The sequence below is a fragment of the Haematobia irritans genome, chromosome 4 (assembly GCF_050003625.1).
Source record: "Haematobia irritans isolate KBUSLIRL chromosome 4, ASM5000362v1, whole genome shotgun sequence".
NCBI classification, from domain to species: domain Eukaryota; kingdom Metazoa; phylum Arthropoda; class Insecta; order Diptera; family Muscidae; genus Haematobia; species Haematobia irritans.
This window is the reverse complement of record NC_134400.1, coordinates 19,368,537-19,384,822: the sequence shown is the minus strand read 5'-3', so window position 1 is coordinate 19,384,822 and position 16,286 is coordinate 19,368,537. Positions and strand designations below refer to the sequence as shown.

Sequence of the window (16,286 nt, the reverse complement as noted above, 5' to 3'; positions counted from 1 at the left end):
AATTCGAGTTTGTTTGCTCTTAAAAAACCAATATCAAGCTTTCTAGGAAAAAAGTTTAGGGTATTTAATTGATTGTTTGGTATCTCGATCTCGGTTAAAGTTAAAAAAACGACTAGTCTTAATTTAGAAGATACGGAATCTTCGTTTTAAAAAGTTATAATTATTTTAATTTGAAATGGAACACTTACTTAATGAGATTTTTACTCAAGCTTTAAGTTCATAAAAGTTGGCTCAGAATAAAATTTAAAATCCTTACATTAAGGTCCAAAATATTTAAGTCTATTGTTTGTTTTTTTTTTTTGTTTTTTTTTTTCTTGTTGCTTGCAAATAAAGAAAAATTCTTGGGACCTGAACCAGCCTTTTTTTCTCAGTGTATGTAGAGTTTTTTTAAATTTGTCTCTTAGTGATTACTGCCCATCATTCAACTATTATCACTTTTTCTCATTATGCAATTATTCAACAATTATTTAAACTTTAATTTTTTTCGGAATTGGCAAATTGATTAATTAAATGACATGTTTGTGCAAAAATTGCAGTAAATTAAATAGATTTTCTGGATTGCAATAAAAAAGATTCCAAAACAGACTAGGGTTTATTTAGAAGACGTTGCATTTTTGATTTAAATAATCATTGAAATTATTCATATTTTACTTTGAAATGGAACACTTGCTTAATAAGAGTCTTACTCAAACATGTGGTGTATAAAACCTTACCATTAATTCGTAAGTATTGTTTATAATTTGTGTATTTCAAAGTTATCCCATCCTTATTCAGAATAAAATTTAAAATCCTTATATTAAATACCAAACCTCCAAAAGTCAAATATTATTTTTTTTTTGTTTATAGATAAAGAAAAATTCTTGCGATCTGAACCAGCCTTTTTTTGCAGTATATGTAGAGCTTTTTTTTTTATTTCTCTCTTAGCGATTACTGGCCATTATTCAACTATTGTCACTTTTTCTCATTATGCTATTATTCAACAATTATTTAAACTTAGAAAATTAATCCATTTAAATAAAATGTTTGTGCAAAAAATTTCAAGGAAAAACAAAACACTAACCGGTTATTAGAATTTTTGGTGGACGTCCCATATTTCCATTATGCACTGATCGACGTAGAAATTCTCTGGCTTTGGGTGTTAAAGTGCCCACACTAACGGTATTTTGTACCAACGAGGTCAAACACTTCCGAAACATTATGCTCAAGGACCTTTATTTGCTTCCCTATTTCACTGAATTTTGAATTGATTTAGCGATAGGCCTTCTCTCCGTTGAAGTAAAATCACCAACCGATGTTGGTGATGTTTGAATCTCAACTGATTTTAGTTTTGTGTGTCATTTTTCAAATCTTCTACAATTCGAATAATAACGATTTGTTGTCATATTCTGGATGTTATTGTTCTTTTGCTGGTTTTGCTCACGCGATTCCGCTATACGACGACCATGTATGCAGCGACAACCGCCATGGAAAATGAGGTATGGTATGAGGGCTCCTCTGACGTCAGTTCATACATTTGAAAATGCTGAATTGCCGGGATATTGGGATGATACGGACTATATTTCAATAGCTGCTACTACTAGTGTCGTCGTTGTCGAGTCGGTTCTATCTTGCGTGTATGATGATTAGACGACGATGTGGGACAGACACAGGCTGACATGCCCCCACATGGAAAATGAGCAGAGTCGAGCTAGCGTCACATACCTCACAATTACTTTGCCATATGCAGGGGGTCTCCATAAGGAAACCATGAGATGTACAAATGTTTTTTTGGAAGGGAAGAAAATGCCAAAGAAATGGGAATCCTTTTAAGGAGAGTAACTAATAGAAAAATTAAAGCGGGTGAAAGGCAAGAGGTCGAGTAGAATAATAGAGAATCCCGACTTAAATATTTTCTTACATAAGAATCCTTTTACTCACAATTGTATTTCGTTCAATGTGTTCGATTATTAGGCTTGTTTTCTCATTGCCAGCAATGAGGGACTAAAACAAAATTCAAAACATAAAAGTCCCGAATAAGTTCACAAAATAAATAAATTCAATTTAAAAAATTTATATTTATATTAAGTAAAAATTGCTGAATTCAATTAACTAGTTTTGTTTTTTTTTCTTTTGCACTATTATATTATTATCTTATTTTTATTGCAAAAAAATAGTTTATTTTCTACGACAATTTTTCAGATATTTAACTTCCGGAACCTCTGGAAAAAGGAAATTTCTTCCGATTCGGTTGAAATTTGGCATCACGTATAAATTTCGGTTGAAATTTGGCACTCGTAATAGCAAAAATAATATACCAAAATTTTAAGAAAATTTTACCAAAAATCTATTAAATTTAAGAAATCTTAGATTTATATCAAATTTTTGTGGATATTATAAGAAAAAATGTTTTTCTCAATGAAAGAAATGTTTGCAAAATTTTATTTCTATAGAAAATTTTGTCAAAATTTAATTTCTATAGAAAATTTTGTAAAAATTTAATTTCTATAGAAAATTTTGCCAAAATTAATTTAATTAATTTCTATAGAACATTTTGTCAAAATTTTATTTCTATATAGAATTTTGTCAAAATTTTATTTCTATAGAAAATTCTGTCAAAATTTTATTTCTATAGAAAATTTTGTCAAAATTTTATTTCTATAGAAAATTTTGTCGAAATTTTATTTCCATAGAAAATTTTGTCAAAATTTTATTTTTATAGAAAATTTTGTCAAAATTTTATTTCTATAGAAAATTTTGTCAAAATTTTATTTCTATAGAAAATTTTGTAAAAATTTTATTTCTATAGAAACTTTTGTCGAAATTTTATTTCCATACAAAATTTTGCCAAAATTTTTATAGAAAATTTTGTCAAAATTTTATTTTTATAGAAAATTTTGTCAAAATTTTATTTCTATAGAAAATTTTGTCAAAATTTTATTTGTATTAAAAATTTTGTAAAAATTTTATTTCTATAGAAAATTTTGTCAAAATTTTAATCTTTAGAACATTTTGTCGAAATTTTATTTCTATAGAAAATTTTGTCAAAATTTTATTTCTATAGAAAATTTTGTCAAAATTGTACATTTTGTCAAAATTTTATTTCTATATAGAATTTTGTCAAAATTTTATTTCTATAGAAAATTCTGTCAAAATTTTATTTCTATAGAAAATTTTTTCAAAATGTTATTTCTATAGAAACTTTTGTCGAAATTTTATTTCCATAGAAAATTTTGTCAAAATTTTATTTTTATAGAAAATTTTGTCAAAATTTTATTTCTATAGAAAATTTTGTCAAAATTTTATTTCTATAGAAAATTTTGTAAAAATTTTATTTCTATAGAAACTTTTGTCGAAATTTTATTTCCATACAAAATTTTGCCAAAATTTTTATAGAAAATTTTGTCAAAATTTTATTTTTATAGAAAATTTTGTCAAAATTTTATTTCTATAGAAAATTTTGTCAAAATTTTATTTGTATTAAAAATTTTGTAAAAATTTTATTTCTATAGAAAATTTTGTCAAAATTTTATTCTTTAGAACATTTTGTCGAAATTTTATTTCTATAGAAAATTTTGTCAAAATTTTATTTCTATAGAAAATTTTGTCAAAATTGTACATTTTGTCAAAATTTTATTTCTATATAGAATTTTGTCAAAATTTTATTTCTATAGAAAATTCTGCCAAAATTTTATTTCTATAGAAAATTTTTTCAAAATGTTATTTCTATAGAAACTTTTGTCGAAATTTTATTTCCATAGAAAATTTTGTCAAAATTTTATTTTTATAGAAAATTTTGTCAAAATTTTATTTCTATAGAAAATTTTGTCAAAATTTTATTTCTATAGAAAATTTTGTAAAAATTTTATTTCTATAGAAACTTTTGTCGAAATTTTATTTCCATACAAAATTTTGCCAAAATTTTATTTTTATAGAAAATTTTGTCAAAATTTTATTTCTATAGAAAATTTTGTCAAAATTTTATTTGTATTAAAAATTTTGTAAAAATTTTATTTCTATAGAAAATTTTGTCAATATTTTATTTCTATAAAAAATTTTGTCGAAATTTTATTTCTATAGAAAATTTTGTCAAAATTGTATTTCTATAGAAAATTTTGTCAAAATTGTATTTCTATAGAAAATGTTGTCAAAATTGTATTTCTATAGAAAATTTTGTCGAAATTTTATTTCTATAGAAAATTTTGTCAAAATTTTATTTCTATAGAAAATTTTGTCGAAATTTTATTTCTATAGAAGTTTTGTCAAAATATTATTTCTATAGAAAACGTTGTCAAAAGCTTTACTTCTATAGAAAATTTTGTCAAAATTTTATTTCTATAGAAAATTTTGTCAAAATTTTATTTCTATAGAAAATTCCGTCAAAATTTTATTTCTATAGAAAATTTTGTCAACATTTTATTTCAATGGAAAATTTTGTCAATATTTTATTTCTATAGAAAATTTTGTTGAAATTTTATTTGTATAGAAAATTTCCGCAAAAACTTATTTCTTTAGAAAATTTTGTCAAAATTTTATTTCTATAGAAAATTTTGTCGAAATTTTATTTCTATAGAAAATTTTGTCAAAATTTTATTTCTATAGAAAATTTTGTCAAAATTTTATTTCTATAGAAAATTTTGTCGAAATTTTATTTCTATAGAAAATTTTGTCAAAATGTTATTTCTATAGAAACTTTTGTCAAAATTTTATTTCTATAGAAAATTTTGTCAAAATTTTATTTCTATGGAAAATTTTGTCAACATTTTATTTCTGTCAAAATTTTTATTTCTATAGAAAATTTTGTCAAAATTTTATTTCCATAGAAAATTTTATTTTTATAGAAAATTTTGTCAAAATTTTATTTCTATAGAAAATTTTGTCAAAATTTTCTTTCTATAGAAAATTTGGTCAAAATTTTATTTCTATAAAAAATTTTGTCGAAATTTTATTTCTATAGAAAATTTTGTCAAAATTTTATTTATTTATTTACTCATTCAATATAATACAAAGTCCTAATGGGCCAAATAGTGTATTACACAATAATAAATCATAACCATAGGCTTCAGAATAAAAAAACTTTAAAATTAAAATCCTTACAACTAAATAAATGTACATCGCAGCCGGTTTCCCAAATCTAAAACACTGAAATAATTCAAGTAGTAGAATAAATGTATAAATAACTAGATAACTATAAATTACTATAGAAAACATTTTATTTCTATAGAAAATTCTGTCAAGATTTTATTTCTGTAGAAAATTTTATTTTTATAGAACATTTTGCCAAAATTTTATTTCTATAGAAAATTTTGTCAAAATTTTATTTCTATAGAGAATTTTGTCAAAATTTTATTTCTATAGAAAATTTTGTCAAAATTTTATGTCTATAGAAAATTTTCTCAAAATTTTATTTCTATAGAAAATTTTGTTGAAATTTTATTTCTATAGAAAATTTTCGCAAAAATATATTTCTATAGAAAATTTGGTCAACATTTTATTTCTATAGAAAATTTTGTCAAAATTTTATTTCAATATAAAATTTTGTCAAAATTTTGCAAAATCTAGCAAAACATGAAGAATTCTACCAATCTACCAAACAGTAAAAAATCTACCATTTTGGTACAATTCTACCAATTGTGGCAACCGTGATTGACATACCAAATTTTAACCAGATCGGTATATACCCTCTCCGGGAGCCTCTAACCACCATGGGAAAAAATGGTCCGTATCGGTCCATAATTATATATAGCCCCCATATAAATCGATTCTCAGATTTGACGTCCGAAGCCTATTGAATGAGCAAATTTCATCCAGTTATAATTTGGTACCCGATGTTTCCGAGTATTTGCCCTCCAACAATAATACAAAAATTGGATCATATCGGCCCATAATTATATATAGGCCCCACAAAAACTGATCCCCAAATTTGCCTTCTGAGCTTCATGGAGAAGCAAGTTTCATCTGATGCGGTAGAAATTAGTTTAGACACTACACTAAAAAAAAAAAAAGCTTAAAGGATTTTGGTATTGATTCCAAGCCAAAAGCGAAACGGCTTCTTTAAAATAAAAACATTTTTAGCGACCTATCTGGCTTTAAATCTAGAATCAATAAAATTAGGATACTTATCTTATTTATCGAATTTGCATTCTCTAACCCCAGTGTATGAATAAAGTTATTCACGTACAAACAAATGCCAGCTTAAAAATCCAAATTATAAGGAATACTTCAAAGTAAACAATGGTTTCTTAATTCCAAACAAAAACTTTAAACCAAAGATGCAAAATCCTCAAAATAAGTCCTAGCCTATATTTGAAGATTTTATATTAAATGTAAAGATTCAATATTTCAGTTCATTTAAGGATGATTTCTTTAAAACAAAAATTTGTTTCTTTGTTAAAAATTTCAGTTTGGCCTTAGTTCAAAAACATACGACTAACGAAGGGAGGCAAATTTCTAAAATTTGTGTCCTAAATTTAATAATAAAAACTTTTGAAACAATCATTATAAAATTTCTTTTAATTAAAATTTCATTATTTCAAAGAAATTTGTCCTTAATATTGTGTAAATTGCGCATCCTAAAATTTAGGCTGCGTAATCTTCAATACAACGTAAATATTTTTTCAGTGTAGGTGTCTTGTTTTGTGTTTGTCTCACACAAGGAATTTATGTTGCATGTACATAACTACGAAATTAACCGGAAACAACATCTGGCAACTCGAAAATATATAAATTCCTCTCATTGCCTTTTCTCTGTCGTTACTGTTACTTGCCGTTATAGAGCATGGCCTGTTCGTTCCGTCAATTAGTGTAGCTAAATTAATGTGTTTGTTGTTGTTGCAGTACGAAAGTGGGGGTTTTCGGCAAAGTTCAGTAATTTTTTTTCCTGGTATGTTTATTATATCTATTTTGATGATTTATTTGTTAAATTATTTGAATGAATTATTGTTTATGTGGTGGTGACATCGCCAAAGTAAAGTGGAACCTGGATAAAATCACTAAACAAAAAATTAGACTATATATGAGAGAAACAATTGAAAAATTTGGGCAATACAAATATATGACAGCTATACGAATGCGATTTATCGATAAACTTTTCATCGATGGTCGTTATGTACTTAGAGTTAGGAGACTCAACTTTAAAATTGGCATCGTTGCCAGGGTTGCCATTTTGGTCGGATCGGACCAAAATTGGTCAAAAAAATTATTAATTTTTAAATTTGGTCCGATGTTCGGACCAAAAGGAAATTGGTTGATTTGGTCGATTTTCGTCAAATCGGTACTTTATTCAAAATTTTATGAAGAAAAAATTTTGGCAAAATTTTCTGTAAAAATAAAATTTTGACAAACATTTCTAGAGAAAGTAAATTTTTCCAAAATTTTGTACAGAAATAAACATAAAAAAATTATTTAGAAATAAAATTTTGCAATAACTTTCTATAGAATAAAAGTTCGACAATTTTTCTATAGAAATTAAAATTAATATAGAAATGAAATTTTCACAAAATTTTCTAGAAATGAAATTTTCACAAAATTTTCAATAGAAATAAAATTTTCAAAAAAAATATCTAGAGAAATAAAATTTTGAAAAAAAAATATCTAGAGAAATAAAATTTTGACATCATTTTCCAGAGAAATAAAATTTTGACAAAATCTTTTAGAGAAATAAATTTTTGACATAATTTTCTATAAAAATAAAATTTTGACAAAATTTTCTATAGGAATAAAATCTTGACCATATTTTCTATAGAAATAATATTTTGTCAAAATTTTGTATAGAAATAAAATTTTGACAAAATTTTCTAATGAGCTAAAATTTTAACAAAGTTTTCTACAGAAATAAAGTTTTGTCAAAATTTTCCATAGAACTAATATTTTGACGACATTTTGTATAAAAGTAAAATTTTGTATAGAAATAAAATTTTCCCAAATTTTTTTTTTTTAAATACAATTTTTATAAAAAAAATCTATAGAAATAAAATTTTGGCAATATTTTTTATAGAAATAAATTTTTCATAAAATTTTCTATAGAAATAAAATTTTGATAAAATTTTCTATAGAAATAAAATTTTAACAAAGTTTTCTATCGAGTAAAATTTTGAAAAAATTTAACTTTTAAATGATATAAATTGAATTTGGAAAAACGGTCCGCTGGTACGAATTTCGGTCTAATTTTTGAAAAATGTTGGGCCAAAATAAAAATTCATTGTGGCAATGTTAATCTTTGCACAAAATTCTTTTGAATTGTTATTAACTTGGCTTGTTCGAGATTTAATTTGGAAATTTACAGTGGAAACAACATTCATACACTGGAAAAATATTGTCGTGAGACCAAAACTTAGCGTAGAAGACGAATTTCTCTGATATAAAATTTTGCTCTTAGTCCAAAAGTCGATAAACTTTTCAATAAAATTGCTTTGACCTTATAGTTAAGTGATTCGACATAAAACTGGGTATTTTTATATAAAAGAACATTTTGTTTGACTAAATAAGGTTTTACTGTATATATCGTGCTCATAATTTCAATGTGTACTAAGTCAACTTAGCATGATTTTGTGGAATACAAACATTTAAAATCAACCCGCAGAAAAAAGACAACGAAGTTATAGCCGATTTAAATTTATTTTAGCCCATGATTGATTTTAGTTCAATTTTGTCAGATGTAAGAAAATGTTTCTTATTTTAATTATTTTCTGCATACTTTAACGACGTGGCCTAAAAATATGAAAAAGTTTTATACAAATGAAGTAATCAACTTTACTAAATATAAAAAAATAGTTCATATTTTTCCAAAACTGAGTTCATTAGTATCTCATATGAGTAAATTTTACTTAAATTATGTCTGTCTAGAACTTCATATAGCGCTAAAGACATTTTTTTCAGTTTTTTTCCAATTTTATTTTTCTTATTTATTGTTTTTAATAAATTTTCTTCAATTTGACAAAAATTAACTTATTTGTATCATATTGCAATTACTATAATAGTTTAGTTAAAATTTTCTAATATAAACCTACATTTTCTTTCTTGGTGGGTTCACTATTTTGCGGGTGTAGCACTCTTCATTAAAAACAAAAATGGTTATACCCTCGACCATAGGATGGGGGGTATATTAACTTTGTCATTCCGTTTGTAACACATCGAAATATTACTCTTAGACCCCATAAAGTATATATATTCTGGGTCGTGGTTAAATTCTGAGTCGATCTAAGCATGTCCGTCAGTCCGTCCGTCTTTTGAAATCACGCTAACTTCCGAACGAAACAAGCTATCGACGTGAAACTTGGCACAAGTAGTTGTTATTGATGTAGGTCGGATGGAATTGAAAATGGGCCATATCGGACCACTTTTACGTATAGCCCCCATATAAACCGACGCTCAGATTTGGAGGAGCAAAATTCATCCGATCCAGTTGAAATTTGATACATGGTGTTAGTATATGGTCTCTAATAACCATGCCAAAATTGGTCCATATCGGTCCATAATTATATATAGCCCCCCTATAAACCAATCCCCAGATTTGGCTTGCGGAGCCTCTAAGAGAAGCAAATTTCATCCGATCCGGTTGAAATTTGGTACATGGTATTAGTATATGGTCTCTAACAACCATACAAAAATTGGTCCACATCGGTCCATAGTTATATATAGGCCCAATATAAATCGATCCCCAGATTTGACCTCCGTAGCCCATGGATAAGCAAAATTCATCCGATTCGGTTGAAAATTGGTACGTGTTGTTAGTTGATCTCTAACAACCATGCAGGAATTGGTCCATATCGGTCCATAATTATATGTAGCCCCCATATAAACCGATCCACAGATTTGACCTCCGGAGCCCCTTGGAAGAGCAAAATTCACCCGATCCGGTTGAAATTTGGTACGTGGTGTTAGTATATGGTATCTAACAACCATGCAAAAATTGGTCCATATCGGTCTTAATTATATATATCCCCCATTTGAATCGATCCCCACATTTGACCTCCGGAGGAGCATAATTCATCCGATCCGGTTGAAATTTCGTACGTGGTGAAATTTAGTACATTGGACTAGTACATGGCCGCTAACAACCATGCCAAAATTGGTTCGTATCGGTCTATAGTTATATATAGTCGATCCCCAAAAATAATCTACCAAAATTTTATTTCTATAGAAAAATTTGTCAAAATTTTATTACTATAGAAAATTTTGTCAAAATTTTATTATTATAGAAAATTTTGTCAACATTTTATTTCTATAGAAAATTTTGTCAAAATTTTATTTCTATAGAAAATTTTGTCAAAATTGTATTACTATACACAATTTTGTCAAGATTTTATTTCTGTAAAAAATTTTGTCAAAATTTTATTTCTATAGAAAAATAAGGCAAAATTTTATTACTATAGAAAATTTTGTCAAAATTTTATTATTATAGAAAATTTTGTCAACATTTTATTTCTATAGAAAATTTTGTCAAGATTTTATTTCTGTAGAAAATTTTGTCAAATATTTATTACCATACAAAATTTTGTCAAAATTTTATTTCTATTAAAAATTTTGTCAAAATTTTATTTCTATTAAAAATTTTGTCAAAATTTTATTTCTATAGAAAATTTGTCAAACTGAATTATATAGTATTTAATCGACCTTTTTTGTTAAATATATACCCCGTATGGACTAACATACAATTGAGAAGACGGTGTTAAGAAGTTTTAAAATACCTTGCCATCAGCAAGTGTTACCGCAACCAAATTACTTCGATTGTGGATGACAGTCTTTAGTACAAGTTTCTATGCAATCCATCGTGGAGGGTACATAAGATTCGGCCTGGCCGAACTTACGGCCGTATAGACTTGTTATCACTAAAAGGCTGGCCCAAAGCGTACAACCAAAGAAATTTATTAATACACGCAAAAAAATAATTCTTTCCTTCCAAACGAAATTTTAGACAAAAAAAGTTCGTTTCTCATTTGCGTTTCGCTGTAAGGAAGTGTATTTGGAAGAAAAGTATATACTTTTTGTGATAAACGTTTATTCTTTTCCAGGATGTAAAAACAATTTCATAAAGACAAACTCAAAAAAAAAACATTGTTTTTTTGCTAATTGCATTTTCCCTTACATCTTTCTCACATCCACGAGGTTTTTAGTTCTTAACACCTTTTCCTGTAATACCAACAATGTAGAAGAAATTATACGATTTTATAAATTTTTAAAATTTTTGTACCTTTCGCCTGGACGGAGAATCGAACCGCGGACCATGCACTTTGTAAGCCAACACACTAACCACTGAGCTATGTATCTGTTATGGTCATGATAAATATCCATATAAGTTATATTTATATAGCATAGCTTTTGGCGCCCACGAACCGAATAAACAAAGTTTATTTAACAGAAACAAACATTTAGTTTGGCACCGTGGAGCAGTGGTTGCTACGTCCGACTTGCATGCCAAGGGTCGTGGGTTCGATCCCTGCTTCGACCAAAGTTTTTTTTTTTTTGTTTTACATATATTCCAGATATGTTCGGAAGATTCCGAAAAAATGTTCAACATTACATTGTAGTATATTAAATTTTGAACTGTAAAATGTGTCGTATTAAAGGCCTAAAGTCAGAAAAGAACAGTGTTTGATATAAACGAAATGGACTGTGTTGTTGTTTCAAAAATAACCTTTTTTATTGAAAAAATAAAAATTTTGTAACAAACGAATTTTTTTGGTGATAAAAGTTTAAAATTTTCGAAGCAATTCGAAAAACTCTAACAAAAGAAAAACGTTTTCGGTACACGTTTTCCAAACGTTTTTTTTTCTTTGTGTGTAGACATAGCAGAAAATTATTATTAAACAGAAAGCAGTCTGCTGAAAAAGAAAATATTATTTGCTAGTTTTTAAAATCAATTACCCTTAAACAGGATTTAGTTCGGCTGAAACAACCAAAAACTAGGGGCTATCGCTATACAATAATATCGGAGTAAAGGGTGATACGGTCAAAATTTGGTCAATATAAACTTGACGTGTTTCTTTCAATTTTGCATTTAAAAAACACCCTGAACACACCTCATTTTGAAGGTGTGTGTGTGTAGAATGTTGCTCCTATTTTGATTTTTGAATTCACTCTTCAGTTGTCAAAATGCCGTCCAAGCAAGATGAGCAGCGTATCAAAATTTTGCTCGCGCATCGCGAAAATCCGAGCTACTCGCACGCAAAGCTGGCAAAATCGCTAAAAGTTGCCAAATCAACCGTTACAAATGTAATTAAAGTGTTTGGGGAACGTTTGTCGACAGCCAGGAAATCTGGATCGGGGGGAAATCGAAAACCAGAATCCGCTGAGACGACAAAGAGAGTTGCCGGTAGTTTCAAGCGAAACCCTAACCTCTCTCTCCGAGATGCCGCAAATAAGCTGGGTGTATCGTCTACAACCGTGCATCGAGCCAAAAAACGAGCCGGACTATCGACTTACAAGAAGGTAGTGACTCCAAATCGCGATGATAAACAAAATACGACGGCCAAAGCGCGATCCCGGAGGCTGTACACGACGATGCTGACGAAGTTTGACTGCGTGGTAATGGACGACGAAACCTACGTCAAAGCCGACTACAAGCAGCTTCCGGGACAGGAGTTTTATGCGACAAAAGGAAGGGGAAAAGTAGCAGATATTTTCAAGCACATAAAACTGTCAAAGTTCTCAAAGAAATATCTGGTTTGGCAAGCCATCTGTACCTGTGGCTTGAAAAGCAGCATTTTCATAGCTTCCGGGACTGTCAACCAAGAAATTTACGTGAAAGAGTGTTTGAATAAACGTCTGATGCCTTTCCTGAAGAAACACGGTTGTTCCGTACTGTTTTGGCCGAATTTGGCATCTTGCCATTACGGTAAAAAGGCCATGGAGTGGTACGCCGCCAACAACGTACAGGTGGTTCCCAAGGACAAGAACCCTCCCAACACGCCAGAGCTCCGCCCAATTGAGAAATACTGGGCTATTGTCAAGCGGAACCTAAAGAAGACCAAAAAAACTGCTAAGGACGAGCAGCAGTTCAAGGCAAACTGACTTTCTGCGGCGAAGAAGGTGGACAAGGTGGCTGTACAAAATCTGATGGCAGGCGTGGTCAAGCGTGAGGCCCGGCAATTCAGATTTGGAAAAGCGAAAGCCTAACTGAATATTTTTCCTGAATTTTATACTAATTGAACTTTAAAAATAAATTTAATTTGATTTTTTAAAACGATTTCACCGATTTACACGCGTTTTCCCTTGACCAAATTTTGACCGTATCACCCTTTATATTCCAAATTAAGGTATAACTGTATACGAAATGTTCCTTGATAGCATTTAGCAGCTTTTACGGATATTATAAGGCAGAAATATACAAAAATCTATTTTTGCTTGTTGAAAATACGTTATACACTGGACTACAAAGTAGAAAAATATAACCGCAAATTTTTCCTATTTCAGCAAATAAAAACAATTTTTTTATACAATCTTAACTTCTGAATTACAAGATAGGCATTTTTTGGGATTTAATATGCATATAATCTGTCGAGAAAAAATATTTTCTACATATTATTACAATATTTATTCGAGCTTATTGGACAAAAAGATTAAGGGAATTTATACTATTAAATAATTAAAAAGAAAATGCCAGATGCCCATTAACACAAGCCTGACTATGTTATACACATGTTTCATTGCTGGATATTTCGAATTTCCATAGCCTTTAGTGTAGAACTGGCGGTGGGATATGATTTATTTTGGGACTTATATGCTAATTTCTCATTAAAATTACATACGATAATTATACTTCCCAAAAATATTTTCATGCAATAGGGCTGTTTTCTTTTAGCACTGGATGCAACATTTGTATGCGAGTACTCTGTTTTCTTTTAGTCCTTCACGGCTTAGGGTATCCAGTGCTAAAAGAAAACAGCCCTAATGATGAAGGAAAGTTAAGATTCGGTCTGGGTTCACCTTTGAAAAAAAAAACTAGACTAATTGATATTAAATTTAAAAAAATATATATTTGTTTTAAATTTACCATTTCCTTATTTGAAAAGACTATTCTGCAAACGTATAATTTGCGATTTAGCCTACTATTGACTGAAAATAACGATATGTACGGAAATAGTAACACAACTAATTCTAGTGAGGGGCACGTCCTCTGTGGGAGAATGAGTGTGTGTGTGTATGTGGATTTTCGCATGAGTTCGGAGAAAGCTTTTCCATTTGTGACTAACTCAAAATGCGCGATATATATACACGATTCATATTTACTATGTCTACAATATCTGCGTACATTGCCTTTTTTCATGTCCACATAATTGTCTATAAAGCTCTTTGATGAGCTGAGAACAAATGTTATCGATCAAATAGTAGTACCAGTAGCAAGTGGTGGCCAGCATCATGATATATACACTGTATATGTATGAATGGAATCTATTCAATTTTGATGATAATTTCTGAAAATTTTTCTGTTTTTTTTTTAAGCCATATTTCCTTGATGCATTCACTAAGTGGCACGTGTATACGTCTCATCTTAGGGGTGAGAGGCAATTTATATTGAGCATAGATGGCTATGAGTAGATGATGTGATCAACTCAAATGTGTAAATAACTCAGCTGAGGGAGGGTGTTGATGAAATGCTTTTATAACGTCATTCTCATTGAAATAGTTTTTACTACAAATTGAATAAAATAATCTGCTATTTAATACTCCAGATTATTATGACCAAACATGTGGGTTACATTTGTCAATATACCCCCATGCTACAATAATAAAAATTAATTTACATACCCCCATTTTCATGAAGCTTCGTTAGTGCTCCGTTAACTAACGAACTTTTAAACCGTATTATGGACATATCTGTCATCTTTCCTATAAATTTCATATGCCAGTTAGCAACTTAACTGCCGACAATTTTTCAGTTAAAGTTAACCGAAAAGAAGATAGTTGCAATTTACTTTCTGTTAACTGGGAGTTAAAGCCTAACGGAGCTACATGAAAATGGCCGATAATATAACAAATACGTTTCCTCAAAAAAATAAAAGTATCGAACATGCCCATAATAAATATACTTCTAATTCACTTATTCCACCAGAGTCTCCACGTGAATTTGTTCCCCTTTAAAGAATCTCTAGGTCTCCAAACATTCCGGATGGACCCGGGAAATCCTAAATCCACTATGGCTCAAATCGCGATTTTAGCGTCAAAAAGTCAAATTTTCATCTTTAAATTTTTAATATTTTCTATATGGGGTTTACTAACGTGCATATTGGTAGTAAACAATCAAAAATAAATTGTTACTGTTGGCAACTCTGTTTATGCACAAATAGCCGTTAATCTTTTAATAGGTGGTAACAAGAGTAAAGGAGCGCAATTTTTGTAAAAATAAAAACTGTTAAAATAAATATTTTTATAAAAAAAAATATGTAAATATGAGATCTAATACTCAAGATAAGTAGTTTAACTTTAACAGAGCCCCTAGGCAGAGCAAAATTCTTCCCATTAGGTTGAAATTTGGTACGTGATGTTAATATATGGTATCCAACAACCCTGCAGGAATTGGTTCCTATCAGTCCATAAATACCACGATGTCCGCTATATCGTATATTCACTTGATCCAGTGTAAACTTTATTCAAATCACATTTTTCTAAGTCAGTAGTTTTAGGTACTTTTTCTATTTTTATTGAATATCAACACCCAGCACCCAGTATAGTTTCAGGCCATTGCCACATCCCAAAAAACAATAACAAAATTTCACTTTCATCTCCAAGGTTAATTCAATTGAGACCATTAAAGTGCCTACATTTACAATCAAATACATTTTTTGGGGATTTGGGTTTTTTGCACACTAACAAGAGGCCATGAGTAGCGGAAAAATACGAGAACATTTATAGCTAATGTGTGAATTCAAAGTTTAATTGATATACAAAAAAAGTTATACCGATATTGAGACATTGAAAATTCGCAACAGAATATGAAATCAAACTTAATTTCAAACAATTATAAAAATTTTCATTTTTCATTTTCATCATGTGTGAGTATGAATCAAAATAATAAACTTAGGTCTGAGCTTACATACTTTCCTTATCATTCATACTTGCATAGAGAAAGGTTCCTGTTTTATGTTTACGTTCATCAGACACCGATTACAATTTTTGCTTATTAGCAAAAATATTACATGACTACGAATATATTTCTAATTTTTGTTTATAATTTTTTTTGTAATCTCTTGATAGTATTGTGTTCATTAGAAAAATTTCCACTCGTGTTTCATATCACCACCAATAATCAATAAATACATTGAAGAAAATATTGAACAAAAAACATGCTTAAAAAAGTAAGCTTCGATTAA

At 28.6% G+C, this 16,286-nt stretch overlaps 1 protein-coding gene across 1 annotated transcript in view; it reads right to left on the bottom strand.

The window, feature by feature from the left end:
• Tdh (L-threonine dehydrogenase) overlaps positions 1 to 1,327 on the bottom strand; it is a 29,782-nt gene extending 28,455 nt beyond the window's left edge. Inside the window, exon 1 of the mRNA XM_075304886.1 lies at positions 1,061 to 1,327. Coding sequence (XP_075161001.1) covers positions 1,061 to 1,196 — 136 coding nt within the window. The 5' untranslated portion in view covers positions 1,197 to 1,327. The remainder of the gene's footprint in view (positions 1 to 1,060) is intronic.
• Between the last annotated feature and the right edge of the window lie 14,959 nt (positions 1,328 to 16,286).